General features: G+C 40.4%; 1 protein-coding gene across 4 annotated transcripts in view; it reads right to left on the bottom strand.

Moving 5' to 3' along the window:
- The window catches only part of CDH2 (cadherin 2), a 125604-nt gene that overhangs the window by 4831 nt on the left and 97670 nt on the right, over nucleotides 1-23103 (bottom strand). For all 4 annotated transcript variants that reach the window (XM_083517693.1, XM_083517695.1, XM_083517694.1 and 1 more), the window contains exons 5-15: nucleotides 22918-23073; nucleotides 21148-21292; nucleotides 19258-19430; nucleotides 15670-15807; nucleotides 15007-15192; nucleotides 12094-12350; nucleotides 10554-10696; nucleotides 9012-9245; nucleotides 8264-8497; nucleotides 6721-6860; nucleotides 1486-1650 (exon numbers count right to left, since the gene is read on the bottom strand). In XM_083517693.1, coding sequence (XP_083373819.1) covers nucleotides 1486-1650; nucleotides 6721-6860; nucleotides 8264-8497; nucleotides 9012-9245; nucleotides 10554-10696; nucleotides 12094-12350; nucleotides 15007-15192; nucleotides 15670-15807; nucleotides 19258-19430; nucleotides 21148-21292; nucleotides 22918-23073 — 1971 coding nt within the window. The remainder of the gene's footprint in view (nucleotides 1-1485; nucleotides 1651-6720; nucleotides 6861-8263; nucleotides 8498-9011; nucleotides 9246-10553; nucleotides 10697-12093; nucleotides 12351-15006; nucleotides 15193-15669; nucleotides 15808-19257; nucleotides 19431-21147; nucleotides 21293-22917; nucleotides 23074-23103) is intronic.

Raw genomic sequence — 23103 nt, 5'->3', positions numbered from 1 at the left:
ATTTGAAATGTCATTAAAGACGTACTGGCTTGGGAATAGTTAAAATTTGTGAGGTGCAAATGTGTTGAATCGTAACTGGAACCAGTATCAAGCATCCCTACCACAGACAGGAAAGTCAGTCGCATTTTAGCCTTGCACACAAAAATCCCCCCTCTGGGACATGGCCAGGAAAGCCCAGCACCATGGTCATGTCAGTAGCACTTCAGTGATGAGATTTCCCATCACCAGAAAGGTTGATCTCCATTCTGTCATGAGCTGAAGCCTGGGTGAACAGGAGTAACCGAGTGTTGGACCCAGGAAATCCGGGCATGTGCTGAGGTCCTCTAATTGGCAAAGCAAATTTGCTGAAGTACTTGATTGGCACCATGGAGGTCAGGGGGGTATACAGCTGATGGGAACTAAATTCTGGTAACAGCAGCATCATATTGCCTAATCAACCCAGTCCTTTTGTTTAGTCAAAGGCACACCTTGGAAATGGGCTACTTTTGTAGCCCAGTTTTCAAGAATAAGTGACATAAAACCAACGCAAGACTACATAACTGTGATCTGATACTTAAAACTTCTTCATATTTATGTTGCTTTCCTACAGTATTCGCTTTCATTTGCATTAAAGTTCTTATTCAATGTTATGTTGCTTATTCATGTATTCAATAACAGAAATGCAGGGCAACGTCTATGACCACCCAACATTTTTATGTTTTAATTTATATTCAGATTACTTCTTCTGTTCAATATTATTATAGTTTCCAAAGCAGTATGCACAAAGAACAGATCAAAGCCTAGTTCCTCAAATCGCATTCAAGTAGGCATTTACACACACCATAAAATTTGGTCAATGGCAAAAGTAACATAAAAAGCACAAGAAACACTGGTAATCCTACATAGCACTGCCTGTATAGAGATATATCCTGGCTATGTATTAATGCACAAAGGCACTTAAAGCTCCACAGCAAGGCAAGTGTTTAAAGCATTTATGTAACATTAATTTTGCTATCCTCACATTAATCTTATTTGATGGAACTTTTGGTCTTTGTAGAAGTACTGAATTTCCTGTTTTTGGAATTCAAAGGGTGATGTGTGAGGAAAATAAGAATGAAATTCCTGTGTTATGAATTGGAATTAATACATGAATGTAGGCTAAGCTATCACTTTGCTAGTCTATTTATTATGTGGAACCCAGTGAATAATCCCTCTTGGATATATTGTGGTTAAGACTGATAACATATTATGAATGTAATTAATATCAGCACACAAAAGTTAATTGATGCATTTCCCTTTTTCAGTTTGAATGATTTAATTAAATTTCCATGTGCTTAAAAAGAACCATATTTATGTCTACCAAACCAGATAATTTTCATTGTATAAGCAACTTTTTTTAAAAAAATATTATTCTTCAAATGTAAAAGCTATTATTCATTGTCTGCACAGATGGTGTCTAATAGGTGCTAAAATGAATCTTTATTTCTCCTCCTCTCCTTATTTTACCTCGTTAATGAAGTCTCCGATGTCCCCAGGATGAGGAGCTGCTGATCTGACCGGATATTGAGGTTCTGCATGGATAGGTCTTTCATCAAGTCGTCTTATTCCGACAGGTTTGATGGCATCTGGTTCTATAGTGTCTGGTTGCTGGAGCTGACTTAAATCATAGTCCTGTGAAAGTAATAGGCAATCACAATGTTTTGAGAATTTAGCAAGGGAAATTCCATTCCTACAAATGAATGCATATATTGAGAATTATAAAACCAATTCAGAATGTATCTTGAATTTATCTTCATCTCACACACATATCCATTTAGAGTAAAACAGAATGCTTATTGCCTCCATAGTGTCCCTGTCTCCATTTACAATGTCATTCCAGTTGGCTGCTTTGTGCTACACCTCATCCATTTTCTACTGCGAAACAGATTCAGAAGTAGCATTCATCTGTGACTAAACAATTTGCCTAGTAAAATACCTATTTAATATATGCAGAAAGTTGCCAATATTGACTCCTCTGTAACACAAATAAAATGCTAGACATATTCATTCTGAAACGCAAACAAGGACAGACCTCTGCAGATTTGGATAACATATTTGGAGAATGGCAAAGTCCTGTAGATGCTTTTGGACAACATGTTCCATCAGCTCCAATCAACACTGGTAATGGTTAGGGATGATGCAAGTTGTAATCCAGCCAAAAGTTTGTGTGTTTAAAAAAAAAAAATTGGGAAAGCATTCAGCCATGTGATATATCACATGCAATGCAAGGTCATAGAGTCCATGAATTACCATGTCATCTGCTGTTTGCATAGGCTACCTTTTAGATGTAAGATGGAGAGGAACTGTCAAGATAGCTTTTCATCAACACCAAACTGGATGACATCCTGTGCGACCACAAATAATCTTCAGGCGAAAGTGCCCATCTAATATTCAGCCACCATTTTAATTAAAAATAGATGGTTCTAGAAATGCTAGGTCCTCTGAAGGGATTATTAAATATCTGGGACTGCATTTAGGAGATGTTCTAGATTTCATTATTTTACCTTCAGTATGTGTCAGCACAGGGTAAGGAATAGGAAAAACCAGACATATAAATCCACATCCTCATCCTGTTTATCTTTTTCACCACCAGTGGATCCAAACAAGCAAATAAGGTATTTAACAACTGCCACATCCTTCTCACACATCCTTCTCAGCTTTCAGGAGAGAAAAGGCACAACCCCCAGGCATAAGGTAGATCTTGGTAAAACATTATGACTCCTGTGCTTTGTTTTGCATAGCAGGCTGGCCCATACCACCCCACATCCCAGAAAGGATCACTGTGTCAAAAGAGACAGTGCAGAGTAAATAGAATGAGAAACATTCTGCAATGTATTAACGAAGAATTTACAAATGGTTGTTGAAGTCAAATCTCTTCTCCTAGTTTAATTAATATATACTATTCATTGCTTGTTGTGATAAAAGTAACCGGAGCTATAAACGTAGCTGGTGAAAACATTTTGGTGAAAGCTCTGGCAGAGGTTGAGGTCCTTTTGAACTGAAACTGTGGTAAGCTGATTTTCCAAGAAGGGAGTCATTCTGAGTGACCAGCTTTCATAATGGCCTAGACAACCTGGGATAAGTAACCTGATGCCCTCCAGATGTTATGAACTACAACTCCCATCAGCCTCAGCCAAGCATGGCCAATGGTCAGGAATGATGGCAGCCCAGAATGATAGAGGGCACCAGGTTACATACCTCTGGTGTAAACAGTGTCAGTATTGAGCAGGCATGGGCAAACTCCAGCCCTCCAGATGTTTGGGAGTAAAACTCCCATCATCCCTAGCTAACAGGACCAGTGGTCAGGTATGATGGGAACTGTAGTCCCAAACATCTGGAGGGCCGGAGTTTGCCTATGCCTGTTTTAGAGCCACAGAAAGGAAGGGAGTATTGGTACTCCCAAGTTGGTGTTGGGATTATGCCTGAAAGACTCTCATGTGGCTCTCAAGAAGACAGAATACATAGAATAGAATCATAGAATCATAGAATAGAATCATAGAGTTGGAAGAGACCACAAGGGCCATCGAGTCCAACCCCCTGCCAAGCAGGAAACACCATCAGAGCACTCCTGACATATGGTTGTCAAGCCTCTGCTTAAAGACCTCCAAAGAAGGAGACTCTACCACACTCCTTGGCAGCAAATTCCACTGTCAAACAGCTCTTACTGTCAGGAAGTTCTTCCTAATGTTTAGGTGGAATCTTCTTTCTTGTAGTTTGGATCCATTGCTCCGTGTCCGCTTCTCTGGAGCAGCAGAAAACAACCTTTCTCCCTCCTCTATGTGACATCCTTTTATATATTTGAACATGGCTATCATATCACCCCTTAACCTCCTCTTCTCCAGGCTAAACATGCCCAGCTCCCTTAGCCGTTCCTCATAAGGCATCGTTTCCAGGCCTTTGACCATTTTGGTTGCCCTCCTCTGGACACGTTCCAGTTTGTCAGTGTCCTTCTTGAATTGTGGTGCCCAGAACTGGACACAGTACTCCAGGTGAGGTCTGACCAGAGCAGAATACAGTGGCACTATTACTTCCCTTGATCTAGATGCTATATTCCTATTGATGAGGCCCAGAATTGCATTGGCTTTTTTAGCTGCCGCGTCACACTGTTGGCTCATGTCAAGTTTGTGGTCAACCAAGACTCCTAGATCCTTTTCACATGTACTGCTCTCAAGCCAGGTGTCACCCATCTTGTATTTGTGCCTCTCATTTTTTTTGCCCAAGTGCAATACTTTACATTTCTCCCTGTTAAAATTCATCTTTGAGCCATACTCAATGGCTCAAAATAATGAATCCATCTAGGTGTACTTTGCAGAATGTATTGAATGGAGGTGGTTCCTGCAGTGCTAACTCTGATTACCCTGAGATCAGCTGTCCCTGTGAAAAACTGCTTAATGCTTCTGACAAGTGAGAACAGTTGCAGACTCTTTTGCCTCTCTAAATAAGGCGACAACCTGTGCATGGAGAACCCTGCTTGCACACTGTGAAGTAGGATGCCAATAATATTTTGTGCCCCAATATAAACCACGGAGGTGGCATGCAGGGCCTGGGCCAGAGCTCTTAGAAGCTGAGAGCAATTGTTGAGAATGATACTTTCTCCCTAGCAGAAAATGAAGGAAAGGGACCCAAGTCATCCCATGTCTTGAATTTTGACCTGTGCTGTTTTTGTACTGCTGAATTCTCTTCCCTTCAGCTTTTAGGTGCCTTGCTGGTCCTTTTGATAACTCAAAAGCCAAATGGTCAGCCTCTCTCTTTCTGTCCAAGGCTGGTAACATGTATTGACCCTGGCTTCCCAGCAGCATCAAGGCCTTTTCTCCAAGAGGGAAGTCTGTGTCATCCACAATGGCCTCTGTGGGCCTTTTGTGTGAAAACCCTGGCAGATCAGATATCTTTCAGCACTATGCTTCTTGCCAAGGCAGATGGCATAGACCAGGGGTCAGCAGGGGGCCAGTCCACTGTCTCTCAGACCTTGTGGGGGGCCAGGCTATATTTTGGGGGGGAAAGAGAAAAAGAACAAATTCCTATGTCCCACAAATAGCCCAGAGATGCATTTTAAATAAAAGCACCCATTCTACTCATGTAAAAACATGCTGATTCCTGGACTGTCTGAGGGCTGGATTTAGAAGGTGACTGGGCTGGATCCGGCCCACGGGCCTTAATTTGCCTACCCATGCCTTTGGTGGATGAAACTTTCTTTCTAGAATACTGGCACTTCCTGAAAGTAACCACTGCACCACATATATAGTGAATGTTTGCGTGTGGTGTTTTTTAATGCTGTAATATGTAGTGTCTTTAGCAAAGCTTCTTCTCAGGCCTGACACTTTTGAGGAGATGCACCAGCTGAAATTCATACTGATAAAATTATTAAAATTCATCTACTCATAGGTACAGGGTCACATAGTGAAAAGTTAAACAAAGATAATTAAAAATATTTCTGTGTAGTATACTGTTATACATTCCACACAGAACTTTTTTTACTCTTAAGGATTTTGTTGCAATGCTCAGAAAACAAAAAGAAATCACATTTCTAAAACTGCATATAGCCAATTATTTTACCCTAAAAAATATCTGTTGTGGTCTAAATGTTTTGAGAACTGAAGCGTGAACCTTAATGAACAGCTTTCAGTAATTAAAATACTCACTCTTCATCTCTGCTTTTATGTTACTGCACAAGCTCCGTTAAGTTTTTTCCCCTTTTATATTTTACACTAATACTTCTCCAAAAGAACTATTCGGATTTAATCTTAAGGGCAAATATGATCTGTAGATATTAAAACATCCAATGGTCTCTGATAGGATATAGATTTCAACGCTATGTTCTTCACTCCGAAGTGAACTGTTCCATTATCTAAGGCTGCTACACTTAGCCTAGTATAAAGCAAAACTGAACACTTTTCAACCCAGAACCTGACCCATAACATTGATGGGATCATGGACCAAACACCATGAGTTTATAAGTCCTTTGGTCTCTATTATTTGCTACAGATGTATCATTATTTGCAGTGGAAGAGAATGAGAGAAGGAAAAGCTGGCTTCCTCCCACTGCTATGACTCATTTTCAGATTCGTCATTCAGCACACACATTATACTAAGTGCTGGTTGAAGCCTCAATTTAAAGGCAAAAAGCATCGTTTCTCCTAGTGACCATCTTCCCATGTGGTTTTCATGGCTCTGTACCATCTCTGAAAACAAGCACCTTTGCCTGTGATTATGCTAGTGAAGGATAGGAGGTGAAGTGAGCTTATTATCCCCATTTAGTACTCCCAAGAGTTCTGCAGCCAACTTTAATTGTTATTTAATGATTATGTCTGCCTCCAGAAGGATCAAATGGAAGTTGGGGAAAGCTCATGGAAGCAATCAATAACCCTGCCTTCTCCTTACAAAGGAAAGAATTAGCCTCTTTTGATGCTCTGGGCTGCTGCTTCCAAACACATAGAAATGTGTAAAATGTGATGTTCTGTCTTGCATCTGGAATGAATCTGAAATAAGTTGAGAACCCCGGTTTTGGATAGTGGGCAAGTACTGGGAAGAACTGTCAATATTTGGGTCCAGAACAAATCTTGTTGCTGGTCTCAGTATATGCACACAAAGACTTTTCTGGATTATTTCCAAGACTTTCTATATCCCCCAACCCATCCCAGTTTCCAGCTGTTTTCTCATTGTTGGTCTCATTGTGCTATTAGTAACTAGGAGCCCATTTCTCACCTGGTCTTCTTCTCCACCACCTTCTTCATCATACTTCAGGATATTGTCTCTTACATCATCTTCAGGGTCAATGAGCAGTTGTTTGGCCTGACGTTCCTTATCACGACGTTTCATCCAAACAACAAACAGCAGAACCAGAACTATAGAAGAGCAAAAGTGGATGATATTAGCTCATTTTCAGATTACTACTGTTTTAAAAACACATGGGGACCCTGTGGTCCTTCACAACTTCATTCATCCCTGATTATTGGTCATGAGGCTGATGGGAGCTGGAGTACAGTAACATCTGGAGGGCCAAAGGTTCTCAATCTGTTTTAGAAAGTGCATGAAATTAGTACATTCAATACTAATGGCTGATCTGCATTTTAAAGATCTCAAGCAGGGTAAGGAGAAGAAAACTACTGGATGCACATGTCTTTGTAAAGTCTAAATGGTCAAATGCAAATCTGACATATACTGTATGTTGGTGACTTGTGAAAGTCAGTTGATTGTTCACGACACTCAACTAGTGTGATGTATCAGCAGAGTATGAGGAGCCCCAGCAAAGTCTCCAGCGATTTCCTAATCCCAGCAGAATAGCTTCTTCCAGAGTCTCTGGTTAAGGGACCAACTTCTCTCCCACCCACATCAAAGCAGCACAGGGTTTATTGTGTCCAGCCACAAGACAAAGCTAAACACTACTATCTACGATATACAGTCCTTCTGGTCTTTGAAGTAAAGATACATATGTACAGAGATATGTACTAACGCTATCACCATGGTAGCTATATAGACTCCAGTTAATTCTGAATCTGATCCCTTGTGAAGATAACTTTCCAAAAAGAGGCCATGAACTGAAACTCTGCCATGGAATGATCAACTGCTCACCATTTCCAAATGCAAAGAAATCACCTTATAGTTGTGATGAAAGCAGTTCAGAAACTACAATGAGTGTAGAAACGAAGCAAACTAGTTAACCCATGTGATGGCAGAGTAAAAACAAAATATTCCATTAAGGGATTACTAGCTTCAGCATGTCAGTGGCGATCACAGTATACTGTGGATCGCCTTTTCCCACAAGACCCAAGCCAGCTTTCTGATTATAATCTGAGGCCTTTCTTTGCATGCCTTGTACCTGAGAAGTCTGGAGGGTGGCAACATGAAAACAGGCATTTTCTGCAGCTCCATTTGTGGAATGTTCTCCTCAGGGAGGCTTGCTTGGCCCCTGCGTTACAGATCTTTAAGCGCCCAGGCCTTTGGCTAATTAAATAGTCCATGGCCTTTTAAACTGGGGGGAGGGGGGGTAATTGTTTTCATTTGTTATCACAGTGTGTATTTTTGTGTTTTTATATTGTGAATCGCCCTGTGATCCTCAAATGAAGGGTCCTATAGAAATTTAATCAATAATAATAATAGTTATCGACGGACCATTAGTAGACCACCTGCAGACACACAAATCTATAGCCTATCCTTTGGAAAGACAGCCTATCAGTTGAAACATGTATCTTTGCATCTTACTTTACGAGGCACTTCATATCACTGGTCACATGGCCCCAAGACTTACCGAGTAGTATGATGATGCAGAGGAGAATTGCAATGATGGCCCCTGTGCCCAGCCCTGCACCTACAATCCTGTCGGCATCAGTGCAGTCTCCATTTAAATCACACTGGCAAACTTTCACCTTCAAAATAGACGTGCTGGACTTGGGAGGATTCCCAGAATCTGTTATTATTATTGGAACGTCATAGATGCCAGCCTCAAGGTACTTGATCCTCAAAGCCAGTTGGGCTCGGTCACCTGAACAAGAAAACAAACTATGTAAATATGCTTTATGTGGGCATGAAATGGCTGGAGAAATGTCTGTTCTAGGACCTCTTTCAGAACTGTATCTGAAGTTATTTTTAAGTGCACTTCTACCTAAACGTAGGTAGTGGCCCTCAGTTTTCCAGTAAGTTATAGTCATGTAAGAAAACCAGAGTATGTGGGTTCTAACCTTTTAAGTCAGTCTCTCTGATGCCACAAACAGAATTAGGGAGCAATCCGAAGTATGGGGAACCAGTGTTAAACTGGCATAATAAACACCAGTTCCAAACTCTGCTCACAATCTGGGCTACTGCTGGCTAAGCCAGCCTAAGCCAGGTAGAAGGAAAACAAACCTTTAAAAGAGAGTTTGACTTACACCACCCTTTTCGTTTGAATTAAATTACTTTGGGTTGCCAGGTCACATGCCCAATCAGATGGGGAACTGGCTACTGAACATAACCCCCAAAAGATGCAAATATTCATTTTTCAAAAAAACAATGCACATTACCACTAATACGAATAATGGTCCAGTTATTCCTAACACTGGAAGGATGATGTGGCAGTTCAAAGGCAAAGGGCCCGGCATTTGGATCAATGTCATCGTCTATGGCTGTGATGTTTGTTGCATTGGGTTGCAGCGTTTGACAAGTGGTGGCTTCTTGAGGATCCACTCGGGGAGCATTATCATTGATGTCGAGGAGATAGATTTGAAGTGTGCCAGTCCCACTCATTGGAGGGATTCCTTACAGAACAAGGAAAAGTAACATTAGCCTGCTTTCTACTAAAAAGGGGGTTACATTATTTATTGCACATATACAAACACATGAATTATGAGTGTGCATGATAATATTAATTACATAGATTTGTTGCAAAGCATAACTTTGCTCTGCAAAATTAGTTGTGTTGAAACGAAGAAAGGGCATGGGAGCTCTTTGCAGAAGATTTTCACCTCACTGCAAAAAATATTTTTTTGGAATCATAGAATCGTCGAGTTGGAAGTGACCCTGAGGATCATCTAGTCCAATGCTCTGCAATGGAGGAATATTCAGCTGCCCTACACAGGGACTGAACCTGCAACTTTGGTGTTATCAGCACCACACTCTAGCCAACTGAGCTATCCAGGCTTCCAACATCGACAATTTTTCCAGAGTGGGAGCAAACAAGTGTGCTAATTCAGAATGAAGGTAAATGAGCACAAAAATAAAATGGAAGCTTGGTATCTCTTATAATGGGAAAAAAGCAGCTGGCTGGCACTGCAAAAACAAGAAAAGCAACACCTGCCTATGAACAGGAAATGGCAAGCAAGCAGTTCAGACTGCTGCTGGATGGGCCACACTATTAGGTTGCAATTGTGAGGTCCTATGCGGCATGGGAAGGTAAGGAGACATCTAAAGTGCGGGGAGAATGATTGGAGAAAGAGGCTTTAGGTGGCTGTTGGCAAATCAAAATAAAGAGCAAGTATCAACAAAGGTGGACAAGCATTTTGCCCGCAAGGGCCATATGTGGAGGTCAACAGGTGGTTGGGGGATGTGTTGATGGAACTGGCTGTAGATGTGGCTTGTTTTACACACACACACACACACACACACACACACACACACACACACACACACACACACTTTACCTCTCCCTTCCCCCTCCATCTTAAAAAGTCCTCCAGCATGTTCCTATGCTGCCTCTCTCACCTTTATGCACTTTTCCAAACTGAGATAGGCACCATAGGTGCAAGGGAGGATGAGCCTTGGAAACATTGTTAGAGCTTAAGCTGTTGCAAATGTTAGTCTATGGAGTTCTGCACACTGAGGATCTGCAGTTAAGGGTGAGGAAGGTGGCCAAGGGATAGGAAAGGGACAGGGAGGCCCAGAAGGCTGCAGGTTGTTCGCAACTGATCTATTTAACACCTGTACAGAAAGAGTCTTTTGTGTACTACACTCTATTACGATGCTATACTTTAGTGCATATTTATATCAATATTTTAGTGTGCCCCCCCTCTGGTGAAAAAAAAATGGTACTAGAACAAGCAAACAAACCTTTGACATTAGGTACATACCATTGTCTGAGGCAAGGAAAGTAGCATTATACATGTTGTTTTTCACATGTGGTGACTCTCTGTCCAGAACACCAATTGTTGTTACCTGACCATTAATGGAATCAATCTTTAGCCAATTAGCAGGATCTGAGAGTTTTGAGTACCTGCAGAAATTTAACAAAAACACACACACCACATTGATTTCCAATGTACTTTATAAAATGAAGAAGAGAAAAGAAGGGCTCGTCTCCAAGACGATGTGGTTGTTAAGGATTTATACAGATTCTGCTGATCAAGAGTTTGCCCTTTTTTGCATTCTTAGGTATACACACTGGGTGAATGCTGTATACTATTTAAAAGACTTGCCTTGAAAGCATTATATAACTATTTTACATAAATGTTACATCACTGGCTATCTCTGATGAATTATTAAACTACATTATTTGGTTGTTTTGCAAACGCAAACCCACTGCATTTTGATATAAATACCAGCTGCTTGGGACTGGGTCAAGGGTTAGTGGGGCTCCAATCCACAAAGTTTTTAAAAGCCCTCATTTACAGATAACCTTTCTGCTCCACTGAAACACATTCAACCTAGACTGAACCCAACTGAAAGACAGTGTGATGTTTCGAGCAGCGCTAATGCTTCAAGCAGGTTCCTGGCAAGGAAAGGTGAAACTATAATATGGAAGGAGGGAAAGGTGACAAACAAACAAAATTAGAGAAAGATGGACTAATGGAAGAGAAGTACCTAGCTCTTAATGTGCTTCTTTGAAATCATGGCAACTTTCTCAAATGGTATGCAAGTTTTCCCTATACAGGGGAACATGTGCAAACATTTATCCAATCTTATCCCATGGTTCACATATCAGTCTGATCTGATAAACCACTGTGTGGCTGCTACAGTATGTTCGATTGGGTGCAAGAATACCAACACCATTATACAAGGTAAGAGAGCAGATGCTGGCCCTGTTGCCTACCCTCTAACCCTTGCAAAAGAACAGGCATGTCACGCTAGGGCTACTTCACCAGCAGGGGAACCAGAAGGCAACATTTTCTCCGACCCTGTTGCACAATTTCTTATAAAGCATGCTAAGCGTTCAGCTGCACAGACTAAGCAGCTGTTGGAAATGGCTGGAGATAATGAGGACATTCATGTATCTGTCCTAGAATTCCAACTCAGCTGGCTGTTAGGTATTTAAGCAGAAGGCAGCCTAATTAGCATGACGGCTAACCTGTTTAAAGCTAATCCATTTTGAGGCTTGCTATGCTATCAAGGCCCAAGATGACACGGGGGGCATGCAGTGAGCCAGTGGAGAGAACAGGCTTCAGAGTACTGAAAGCACCGAGCCTTGCTATTTCCAGCCCCCCACATTTTCTGCGATTCTACCCAGGGTTTGTGCAGCTGGGCACACTGGACTAAATGCAATGGGGCGAGCATTGCCTTTAAACTGCCTGGTTCTGGCAGTGCTACAAGGCTCATCCATAGAGATTTTGATGTATAAGGTTCTCATGTACAGAGATTTATAAAGGTATAAGGTCGTTGCAGGCCCTACTGTACCTTAGTGTAGTCTGCTGCATGTAACGATCAGGGTCCTGAGCAGTGAAGGACGTTAAGACCTTGCCAGCAAGTAGCCCTTCCTCCTGACGCACGAGCTTTGTGACTGGGACAAAAATCGGGCTCTCATTCACATCAATAACTGTAATGGATACAGTCGCCGTTGATTGAGGAGGATGCTGAATTCCTTTTGCCAAAGGCACTTGGTTTTCTGCAGCTACTGTCAGTACAAACATCCTATTGGTCTCGAAATCAATAGGCTGGCAAAAGCAAAATGAGAACTATGTTAGTGGTTGCATTTGTCATGGGGCTGCAGAATTTTTCAACATTTTAAGCAGACAGTTTATCAGACATGTTGGGGGGTAAAAACATTTATTTATGGCCTACAAGGAAAATATTACTTGCAGCTTCTTGAAGTAATTTCTGTCTTTAGGGAATTGTAACTGAAAACACAGGGGCCATGAGCACTGGTTTAAAACTTGCTCCTGAAAATTAAATCGTCTCTTCCATTGTGTTGTGTCCTCTTTCAGGGCAGCACTTCTCGGGGGGGGGGGGTCTTGCCCTTAGATCTGCACTGATTTTGATGGATCCTGGGTATTAAATATTCTGCGTTGTCGGGGGGGGGTATAACAAATTATCATTAATATTTGCCTTTTTTCGGACAATGGGATTTGCAAAATGAAACTTTAAAAGCAACCTAAAATATACCTAAAACAAACTTAACTACTTCAGAATCATGTACGTTTCTTTTAGATTATAACTGCATTATGGCACCTTGGGCTAAAGGACGGCTGAATATATTTCTCCCTACATAGCTTATGCTGCTGAAATCAAGGCATGGAAATTTTTCATGGAAACTGGCAAAGGATTGCTTACTACAATACATCTCCATCAGGAATCATTAAACTGGATTAGAGCTAATAAGGGCTTAGCACTTCTCTTGGGAGATTCCACAACATTTAATTTATTTACCTAGTTTTACCCTTTTTTGCCTCTATTCTGACAGTTTTAAAATAAAGAATTTAATTTGAAACAAACTGAGCTGCTGCAAGCAGATTATACTCTGGAGGCTTTAATTTGCTTCTCTTTGGTTTGATTTCAGTGTCTCTGTTCTGCACACGAATACAAAACACATCATCATGTGCTTCTTATTGGCAGAACCTGATACAATTGGTACCCTTGGAAATGTGCAGCTACAGAGTCTAGAAACATGTGGAACAATGGCTGTGGCTCTCTTAGAGCATAATTCACATTCCACTAAAAAAAAAAAAGTATTCAACTTTCATGGTTCAAAAATGTATATTCTATTGAAAATCATAAGGATGCCTATAATATCCTACTTATTTGTAATTTTCAATGCTTGAATGCTGGCATGAGCCATAAGAGTCCATGTTGAGATGATAATTTAGGTGTATGAAAATACAGAAGGTCAGAGGACTGTTCCCACTATCATACACAGACATGTGTAGATGATATCAACAGCAGCAGCAACAGCAACAACAACAACAACAGCACACGCGCACACACACACACACAAGCAGTTGTGGAAATGTGTTTTGCCTGCTGCTTTTTATCACCTGAGCATGTACAAATGCAAATGTAGCCTTTAAATACAGGGCTGTAGCCTTTTAATCATTGGTTTTCAGAGGTTCCAACTACACATGATAGTGGTAGACTGGCTTGTTAAATTGGTGAGTCTAATTTTAAGAGCAAAATCAGCTCTTGGGTGGAGAGGGCTGTTGGTTTTCCTTTCCAATCTCTGTTATCCAGACTCCATCCCTTCAATCACACTCTGCTGGTGGAAGGAAACACTAGTAGGGCCAGAAAGAAAGAAAGAAAGAAAGAAAGAAAGAAAGAAAGAAAGAAAGAAAGAAAGAAAGAAACAAACCCTGGGGAGAAGGACTGTGGTGCATTCCTCTCACTAAAACATCAATTTTGCTCTTTAACTCTCACCGGGACAGACTTGGATTGAAACAAGTGCACGCACACACGTTGTTTGATCTTAAGCAGCATACCTTTGCATGCAATTAACTTCAAGCAAGTGCAAAATCTGAGTCACAGAATCATAAATGTTTACAAAGGACCAGAAACACATCAATCCTATACTTCTGTTCAAAATCAAGGCCCTATTACACCAGCCTCTTAGAAGTGAAACTTTATAATCCAATTAATAATTGCTTGATAGTACACAGCAAGAGAGGACAGGAGTGCCTGGCATGCTCTGGTCCATGGAGTCATGAAGAGTCGGCCATGACTAAACGACTAAACAACAACAATAACAACACAGCAAGAGCAAAGTAGGAGCGGCTCACATAACCTACTGTTGCTTGGTCTATATGTCCATGATATATCAGTTAGACTTCTTTAATGCAAGAAGTAATACTAAAAGACCTTATTCATTTGGAGATAGTAATATATGCTATTGGAAATAGTTCGGGTATATACATTTTAAAGTTTAATTTAACTCAGTCTGAACATTCCATTTAGCAACAGTGCAGTTGTTAAAATTCAAAAACTATTCTAACTGATATATAGGTCTGCCATGAGATCATTGAATCTACTTTCTGCCCTTTGAGGCTGTGTAATGAAATCCACCATCTACAAAACTTTCTGAGCTGGGGGGGTGGAGACTGGTGGAGCTTAAAAAGTTTTGGTCTCCTGCAAATAAAAATGGATAACATGCTCCTTTGAACAGCCTAGTTAGATTCTTTAAAAAATTATAAGCTAGAATGACACAATGCGTATACCTAGGGAAGCTTCCAGAAGATGAATGCCACCCTCGCCAGAGACAGGATATACATATATTTTAATATCTACTCCTAATCTGCCTTTTGGGTTTAACAGCCGAAGCTGTTTAATACTCGGCGCTCTGCCATTTATCTGCATCTGCTTAATTTGGTCGATGGCATAACTTACCTTCACAACAGTTACCAACCCATCATTGCTGTTTGGATCAGTGTTGATAGTAAACCGGCCTGTGGGATCGCCACCAGTCATTCGGTACATGGCATTCCAAGCAGGAGTGTGTGGCTGATCCTTATCAGTCACCGTTAGATTAGCTACTGTAACATCCACTCTGTTTTCAGGGACTTCACCATAGAACTGCAATCGTAAGGCACACGGAATGACATGTATGTCACTGGGCACAGGGGCATCATGCAATCTTTTCCACATTGCTGCTACTCAGCAACACAGAGGGTCCCCAGTTTCCAACTTAATTCACTCTGGTTCGAACAGTTTTCAGTTTGTATGGGTAATTGGGGTCAGCCCTTCTGTACAGGGGAACAACCCAACAAACAGCTTCTATCAAGCGGCAATGTGAACATATCATTCTCATATATAAATAGGGGGGGGGGGAGAGAGAGAGAAGGTGGGGGGAGGTTTTGCTTTACAGTTAAATGCTGTGTTTTGGGCTGCATTTACTATGCTCTAAGAAGTAGCTATGGCCTTAGTTAAACCACTGAAATCCACTGGGCGACCCAATGTCACAAACATATTAAATCCATTTGGCTGAATCAGCAAGAATCTTTCTTAAGTAAAGGCTATCCGTACACTTCATCCCCTTTATCACAGACTTACAATCATGGCAGTGAACTCTGGAGGATTGTCATTGACATCTGTCACCGTGATGACAGCAGTTGCTGTGTTTGAAAGACCATATGTTGGATTTCCTTCCATGTCTGTAGCTTGAATTATTAATGTATACTGTTGTACTTTCTAAAAAACACAAAATGACACCACCAGGAGTTACAGACAGAGCTAACACTCTGAGAGGACAGCAGGTGTTCAATAAATTGTGCTTTGCTATGCAACGAGCTTATCACGCTGCTCATTCTGGTTAACATCACTTGAACTGAGGGCTGCTGGATTTCCAACAACGGATTGCATCTAACCACATTCAGCTCCATGAATTTTTGTTTTGGGTGATTTATAACTGCAACAAACCACAGCCTTCTTGACTAGCAAGCAATCACCACCCTGTCCCTGTTTGGGAACACAAAGTTTTGATTCTGGATTAACATTTAAAAAATACAAATGCTGTGTAGCAAATTCAAACCTAATCAGGGATGGGCACTTTTTAAAAAAAGGTTCATGAGTGCTGAGGCTGGGAGGGCACATTCTTGGGCAAATGATTCAAACTGCCAAGGCTTTGTTGTGGGGGAACTTGAGGGTAATGTAGCGGCAACTTCTCAGCATCACTATGGAAACCAGCACAGGCAGGGCTAACAGAAACAAGTTACTGGAAGAGAAACCCAAATCCAAATTATTTCCACAAACATTCAACATTAGGAACTAGATAGTCCTTCTTCTTCGACAGCACCGCCAGCTTCAATTGTTTTTTGTTTTGTTAAAAACAGCCTTTGGTATTAAGAATGCTTATTCTTACATTATTGTTGGGATTAAGCCAGGGCCTTGGGCTCACCCTTACCCTGAAACTAGAAGTCTCTCTGTTTAGGGATTATACTTTTGGTTTCTTAATATATTTTTAAAAATCGTTTTTTATAGTGTTTCCTTGAGAGACTCTGATAATTCATTTGGTTTTTGCTGATACTGTATACTGTTAAATGTAAATACACATTACTTCCCCCACTATTTCTGATTTGGAATTCAGCATTTTAATGCTTTTCAGATTGGTGGAGTGATATTATTGCAGAGTTCACTTCATCTTCCAAGCAGAAAACTGGTAAACGATAAAGGAATTTTGTTATTACTCTGAACTGTTACTGTCTTGAGTGCTTTACTGATGGAGCAAAATAGACTTTTGTGAAAATGAATGTATTTAGAAAAAATAAATGTCTTTCATTGAAAATGAATTTTTCTCTCTACTCCCTGCACCAAAAACCTTTTAAATGTTATTTCTTGATAGAATGAAGTTGGTATTTTCATTTGTCAGCATGATAATAAAACAACAAACTTTTTCCCTGCCCTAAAGAGAGGCATGCAATAGCAAGGGTTGCCAAGTTACTTCAAAACTTCCCTTTGCTTCCAAGTCTTAGGTTGCTTATTCTATGAAGTGTCCATTCTCTAGGCATGCTTGAAAGCACATTTACCTTCCAAGCAAAAATAAAGACAGAATAAAACGGAACAGGATTTAATGTATACAGAATTTTAGAAGCTGCTATAAAAAGTAATAAACCATAACGAGAAAAAGTATGTGATAAATATCTGCAGTTTTGCCTTTCAAGGCCGTTCATTTCTGGCTGACCTAAATGGGTGCAAGCTAGGCTGGACTGTGGCTCAAAAAGGTTTGGCTTGCATGTTTTTCACAAGCACACAGAACGTTGTGCACTGGATTCAGCCCACACCTAAATCCTGAACAGAGTTGGATGGCCCCGATCCAGAGCTATGGATTGCTGTGAGTCACTGGATTAGCACAGGACAATCTGTAGCATCAGGCTGGAAGGAGACGCAGGCAGGGAAAACCGCAGGGAAAGAGCAGCGTTTTTCCCAGAAAATAGGCACAACTCTCTTTTCTGCCTGACAGCCTGCATCTTGTTGCTTTGCAAGAGACTTTCCTGGAAAGCCACTTGCAAAGCAGCACTGCACAGGATCAGCTGTATACCAGCTGATGTGCAAGTGGATTAGATCCTGCACAATGCTAGCACTTTGCTAGTACTTTCCTTTGTGTGCAGGGAAACCGTTTGTGAAGGAGCAACTGCTAGCACCACATAGGCTCAGATCCCTCTGCTTAACAGCTGTTAAGTGGGACCATCTGATCCTCTTTGGTGCCAATGCACCAATGCACTGGCCCTTGATTCTGCCGCTGCCAGGAAAACTGTTGTTGTTAAAGGAGGAAAATACAAGACACGTTTCATCAATTCAACACAGTTGACATCAGGAGTGTCTTCACCTGCATGAAAATGAACTAAGCCACACACTGAAGAGAAGGCAAATCTTCTGTAGGCTTCTTTACTAGGTGGCCTTGCACTCAACCTGGCTATTACGTGGGGTACGTAAAGTTGTACCAATCCTTCAACTCGGTTGCACATCAATGGTTTCCAAACTGCCCCCCCCCCCTCCGATGAACCACTTAAAAATTGCTGAGTGTTTTGTGGAGCACTGAACCATTTTTCTGCCTGTTGCAGCAACTGTAATGTGCTGAGCCAGATGCTCTATGACAGTTAGTTGTATTTTCATTGCTTCTCTTATTTCTTATATTTTATTTTATTGCATTAAATTCAACAGAATTCAAATTGCAATACAATACAATAAAATGTAAGCAAGAGAAATAAAATTAAAAATCAATATGGGTATTTACTGAGGGCATGCCATGGATCACCTAAATGAAGCTCATGGAGGACTTTTAGATCACGGTTTGGAAATCCCTGCTCTAGGAGATTGACAATACAGCCTCAAATGGTTGCAACCAATGTTAGTCCTACGCAGTGTAGACCCACTGAAATGAATGAATATGATGAACATAGGCCCATTAATTTCACTGGGTCTACTCTGAGTAAAACTTAGTAGTATATAATGCAATCTTTGCTCCTGTATTATGTTGTTTACTAGCTACACTGGGGCAGTTTTGGTTGATGGTTTCTTTAGCACTTCTTTCTCAGGTCACAAGCAAACAAAATCTTACGAGTTGCAGATGCTTAGAAATAAATGCAATGAACACTTCTTTAAATGTAGGGATTGCAGCAACATGTATGGTGCTATTATTACTAACCTCCTCCCTACAAAGAATAAAACCAGCTTCAAAAGACTCTTGAGTTTAGCTTCAAAGTCAAATGTTTATTGCTGACAACTGAAAGATCCTTCAGAGGTATATTAACTCCCATGTTGTGCCAAGGTATTAAAATTAAGGCAGAATTCTGGTACAGGATAATATTCTTTCATGAATAAAATTAAGAAGTGAGCAAACAAACCGATTAAGTAAATTTAGTAATAATAAACTGTGTTCCAATTTAATAACTCAAAATGAGGCTAATAAAATGCGGGAAGAAATTAGCACTTCCATCATTTCTCTAGGAGCTTTCAAGACAGAAATCCCAATGCTGGGAATGTGTGGAGCACCACAGTAGCCTTAACTCCAGCAAGCTAGACGTTAATCATAACTTTGCAAAAATCACACACATTAAGTTTCTACATGGGCATATAATATTGGTAGCCATATATATGATGAGGCAATACGTTTAAACATTTGTAACACAAGACCCATCTTACCTCTCTGTCAAGGCCAGCAGCAACTGTGATAATGTCGCCGGTTTCATTGTTAATTGTAAACATGCTTGGGGAGGGTGTGCTTGGTGCTTGTGACAAGATTCGGTATCTCAGCATTCCATTCAACTGATTCGGGTCATCAGCATCAATAGCAGTGACCGTCATTACATAGGTTCCTAACGAAAGAACAAATTGTCTTCAAGGTTAAATAAACAGATTACACATGGTCACCCAAAAGCTACTAACTTGGGTCTAAACATTTACTTCCTCTGACAAAACATTTCACATTCCTTCTCTTATTCAAACCACACACTTTCCCCCAAGGCTCGTGATTAATAAAGGACAAATGAGATAGAATCACATGTGCTTATTCAATACCCTAGTTCACTTGTTGCAGATTATCATCTCCCAGCAGTCAGGTTCTCCACAATTTTAAATGAAGATGCGGACATTTACCGTAAATAACTATTTCCCTGACTCAGCTCAAATGAATAGCATTGTGCATAAGCTAGTGTTTTTAATTTCCAGTGTGGGATAAATGTTGATTTTGCAGAAAGTTAACGCTTGTCGGCTCAGTATACATGTCTGAACAAAGAAAGGGCATTTCTAGTTACCATTTACTTCCCCTTATTAAGCTGACTTTTAAAACAGTGATGATTGTTGGCAGGTGATAGTGGTACATTCTGTTCTGCGAGACCATGAAAAGCCATGTCAATGGGCTGCAATGGGAAATTTAAGGCAGGGAGCAACTTCTTATTATATGCACAAAAGCAAATCTGATCATGCTCTAAGACTGAGGATGATCAGTCTGGGAAGTGAACATGCCTTCTAAGAGTCTGATCAGTTGAAAGATAAAGGTTATCTGACTCCATAAAGACCAGCATAAATATTTGGATCAGTATCACTCTTATTTCATCCAATACATTTTAAGAAACCAAAAAGCAACCCGTCCTTTAGTGTACATTGTATATTTGAATTAAATTTATACACTCTTTTCCCGAATTTCCCAGGAAGATCTTAAAACCACAGGAAGAAGTTCTTATATCACTTGATAACGGTAGTTTGCTTTCCAACCAACCACTAGGTAGACTAACCCAATTTGGCTTTTATTGACTTTTCTTTTAGCTAGCACATCACATAAAATTAATCTTTTCCTTGGTTTACATATGGATTGCCTACTTTCTCTTTATTCCTGTTCTCAATCTACAAAAGGAACCTGTGTGTGAAGCCTAAAAATGCAGGCAGAACTGAGTTCAAAGGCGGCTGTTGTGTTTACAGAGATTGGGGAATCAACCATTATGTGTCTTCAGTTTCCCTGGAGGCCTGGGTACACCCTGAAACCTGCACGGCACTTTTAAAAAAGCCTTGCAACTTCCTCCCAAGCTTCATATTAAAACTCTTTATCAGATACTGTAGTTTCCTCCAAATATTCAGGAATTCTCTACTCTGCTTTAAAATACATGCAATGACCGTTTTGAGAAGGGGTTACGCTCCTGACCCCTGCAAACACCAGCAGAGGTACGTAATCCCATTTCCTGTTATGCTCCCTTTTCTGGCCACTTCCGGGTTGTGCCGATTCATGTGTGCATGGTTGTGCACATATTGGACAAGTGTGAAACGGTCGTTGCCTGTATGTTTAGAAATACTCAGTGATTCACATTCTCTTTGGGTTTTCTTTAACACTTTCCATCCAAGCGCAGTTTGTCCATTAGGGATTTTAAAGAATCCTTCCTGTTTTAAGAACATTAATGATGTCTTGATCTTTTTCCCGCCACGCCCTACTGAACGTAATTAGCTTATATAATTTGGGGGGGAGGAGGGGATGATAAAATATATTTTAACATTTTGAAGTTATATACATAATACATTGCTTAGAAAATTCCAGTGATTTACCTGGCTTTGATCCTTCAGGTACTGAACCATTCCAAACCTGGTGTAAGAACTCAGGCCTATTGTCATTCATATCAATGACATTAATAACGATGTCAATGGGATTTTCCACCTGGTTTCCATTTACATCCACGGCATGTGCCCTCAGCTGCAAAAGTCATTAGTAATTGAGAAAACTTGCAAAACATGTCATCAGGCATGGCAATTAGTGTTGCTGACAGGACATTTTAAATGGAACTCAGTTAACTTGATTTATTTCAGCATCTTCTTTTGTTACCCTCTCTCTTTTAGTCACTTTGGCACCACTTCCAGGCCATCTTTGTTTACAGAAAATCTTTTATTATCTAATTTATTGAGAATTTAGGGTCGCTTTAAAGATTGCTCAGTCCAAATTTTTCTCCATTAGAATCAATCTTAGACAGAAGAGTTTTCTGTTAGGATGGAACAGGTTTGTGGATCATTGTAGAAGACATGGTTGACCCCTCACATGTGGATTTACAATGTTCAGAATGATGCTGGAAGTTTTCATGTTTTCTTTCTTTATATTACATTTAATCCTATATCTGTTGTATTTTGGTGTTACAGAATTACTTATTTTTAAAAACCATATTCTGCTTTTCACTATCTACATCTGAAAGTGGCTTACAGTGATAAAAATACACGAAATTTTAAACATAAATCAAGCCTCAAAAATAAAATTTAAAAAACAAAAAGTAGCATATGGGTAAACTACCAAATCCCAGAGCCCTCCAAGATCTGAGGCCCTATAAACAAGTCATTAATGCAGAGTAAACAAATGTTTTAGTTAATAATTATTTATCTTATTTTGCTTTTCAGTTTAGACAAAAGTAATTAAGAGGGAACATGGTTGAGGTTTCTAAAGCTGAGGGAACTCAAGTCCTTCAACAAAATTGACTGGAAGGAAATTCAGGATAGACAAAAGGAGGCACTTTTTCATTTGTGTAATTTATTGCTATGGAGTGTGCTGATGGCTACTGGCTTAGAAGGGATTAGACAACTTCATGGAGTACAAGTCTACCAATGGCTACGAGTCATGATTATATGGAAGCTCTAGGTTCACAAGCAGCATGGCACTGAATACCAGTTGTCCAGGAGTTACAACAGGAGGGAACTGTTGCCTTCATACTCTGCTTGCAGTGAGACTAGATAGATCTTTCATCTGATGCTGCAGGGCTCTTCTTCTGTTCAGAAGACTTTTCTTTTTTAGCATTAGTCAAAAATGGAATTTTGTGTTCTAATAATCTTGCTGGTAAATCTTTCTATCCAGCCAATTTACTGTTTCCTTTATGGCAAGGAATGTCATTCTTACTGGCTTTAATTTACACTTAGGCTGCTCTACCAACAAGATGACATTCAGGCCCCTAGAGAGGTTGCTGGTACAGCTGCAGAAAGGTCTGCAGGTGCAAATCTCTGTTGGCAGGGGGAGGGGGGGCGGCGGCGGAGAAGGTCAGGATGGCCTTGGTTCCAAAGGTCCTCCCCCCACCCCAACCTATTTGTAACCAAATGTGAAAAGCAGAAAATACAAACTGCCACATTCCTATTTTGCTTTATTTCTTTTGTCCAATACATTAAATCAGATTGAAGATGCTCAACTATGTCAACAGCATGATCTTAATATGTATGAAAAGGAGCAATGTGTAGAAATGCAGAGCCAGCACCAATTCTTTAAGTCTCCCAACTATGACATATGTGCCCTTCAAAGTCAAAGCAGATGTTAAGGTCTTTGATTTAAAACTCTGGCTAAAAACTTACGTGAAAAGAAGCTATTTGCTCCCGATCTAATGGTTTTGTGACTGATAGTTGACCTGAGATTGGATTGATGATAAAGATTCCTGTTGGAGGCTGGTCAGCCCCTGGCCCAGTAACACTGTATCGCAAGGAAAGGCTTTTATCACGATCAGATCTGATCTATGTAGCAAGAAAATGATGGTTTTGTTA

Source organism: Podarcis liolepis, assembly GCF_965112155.1.
Source record: "Podarcis liolepis genome assembly, chromosome: 8".
Lineage (NCBI taxonomy): Eukaryota > Metazoa > Chordata > Lepidosauria > Squamata > Lacertidae > Podarcis > Podarcis liolepis.
The sequence above is the reverse complement of the archived record's forward strand: the minus strand, read 5'-3'. Positions and strand labels throughout refer to the sequence as shown.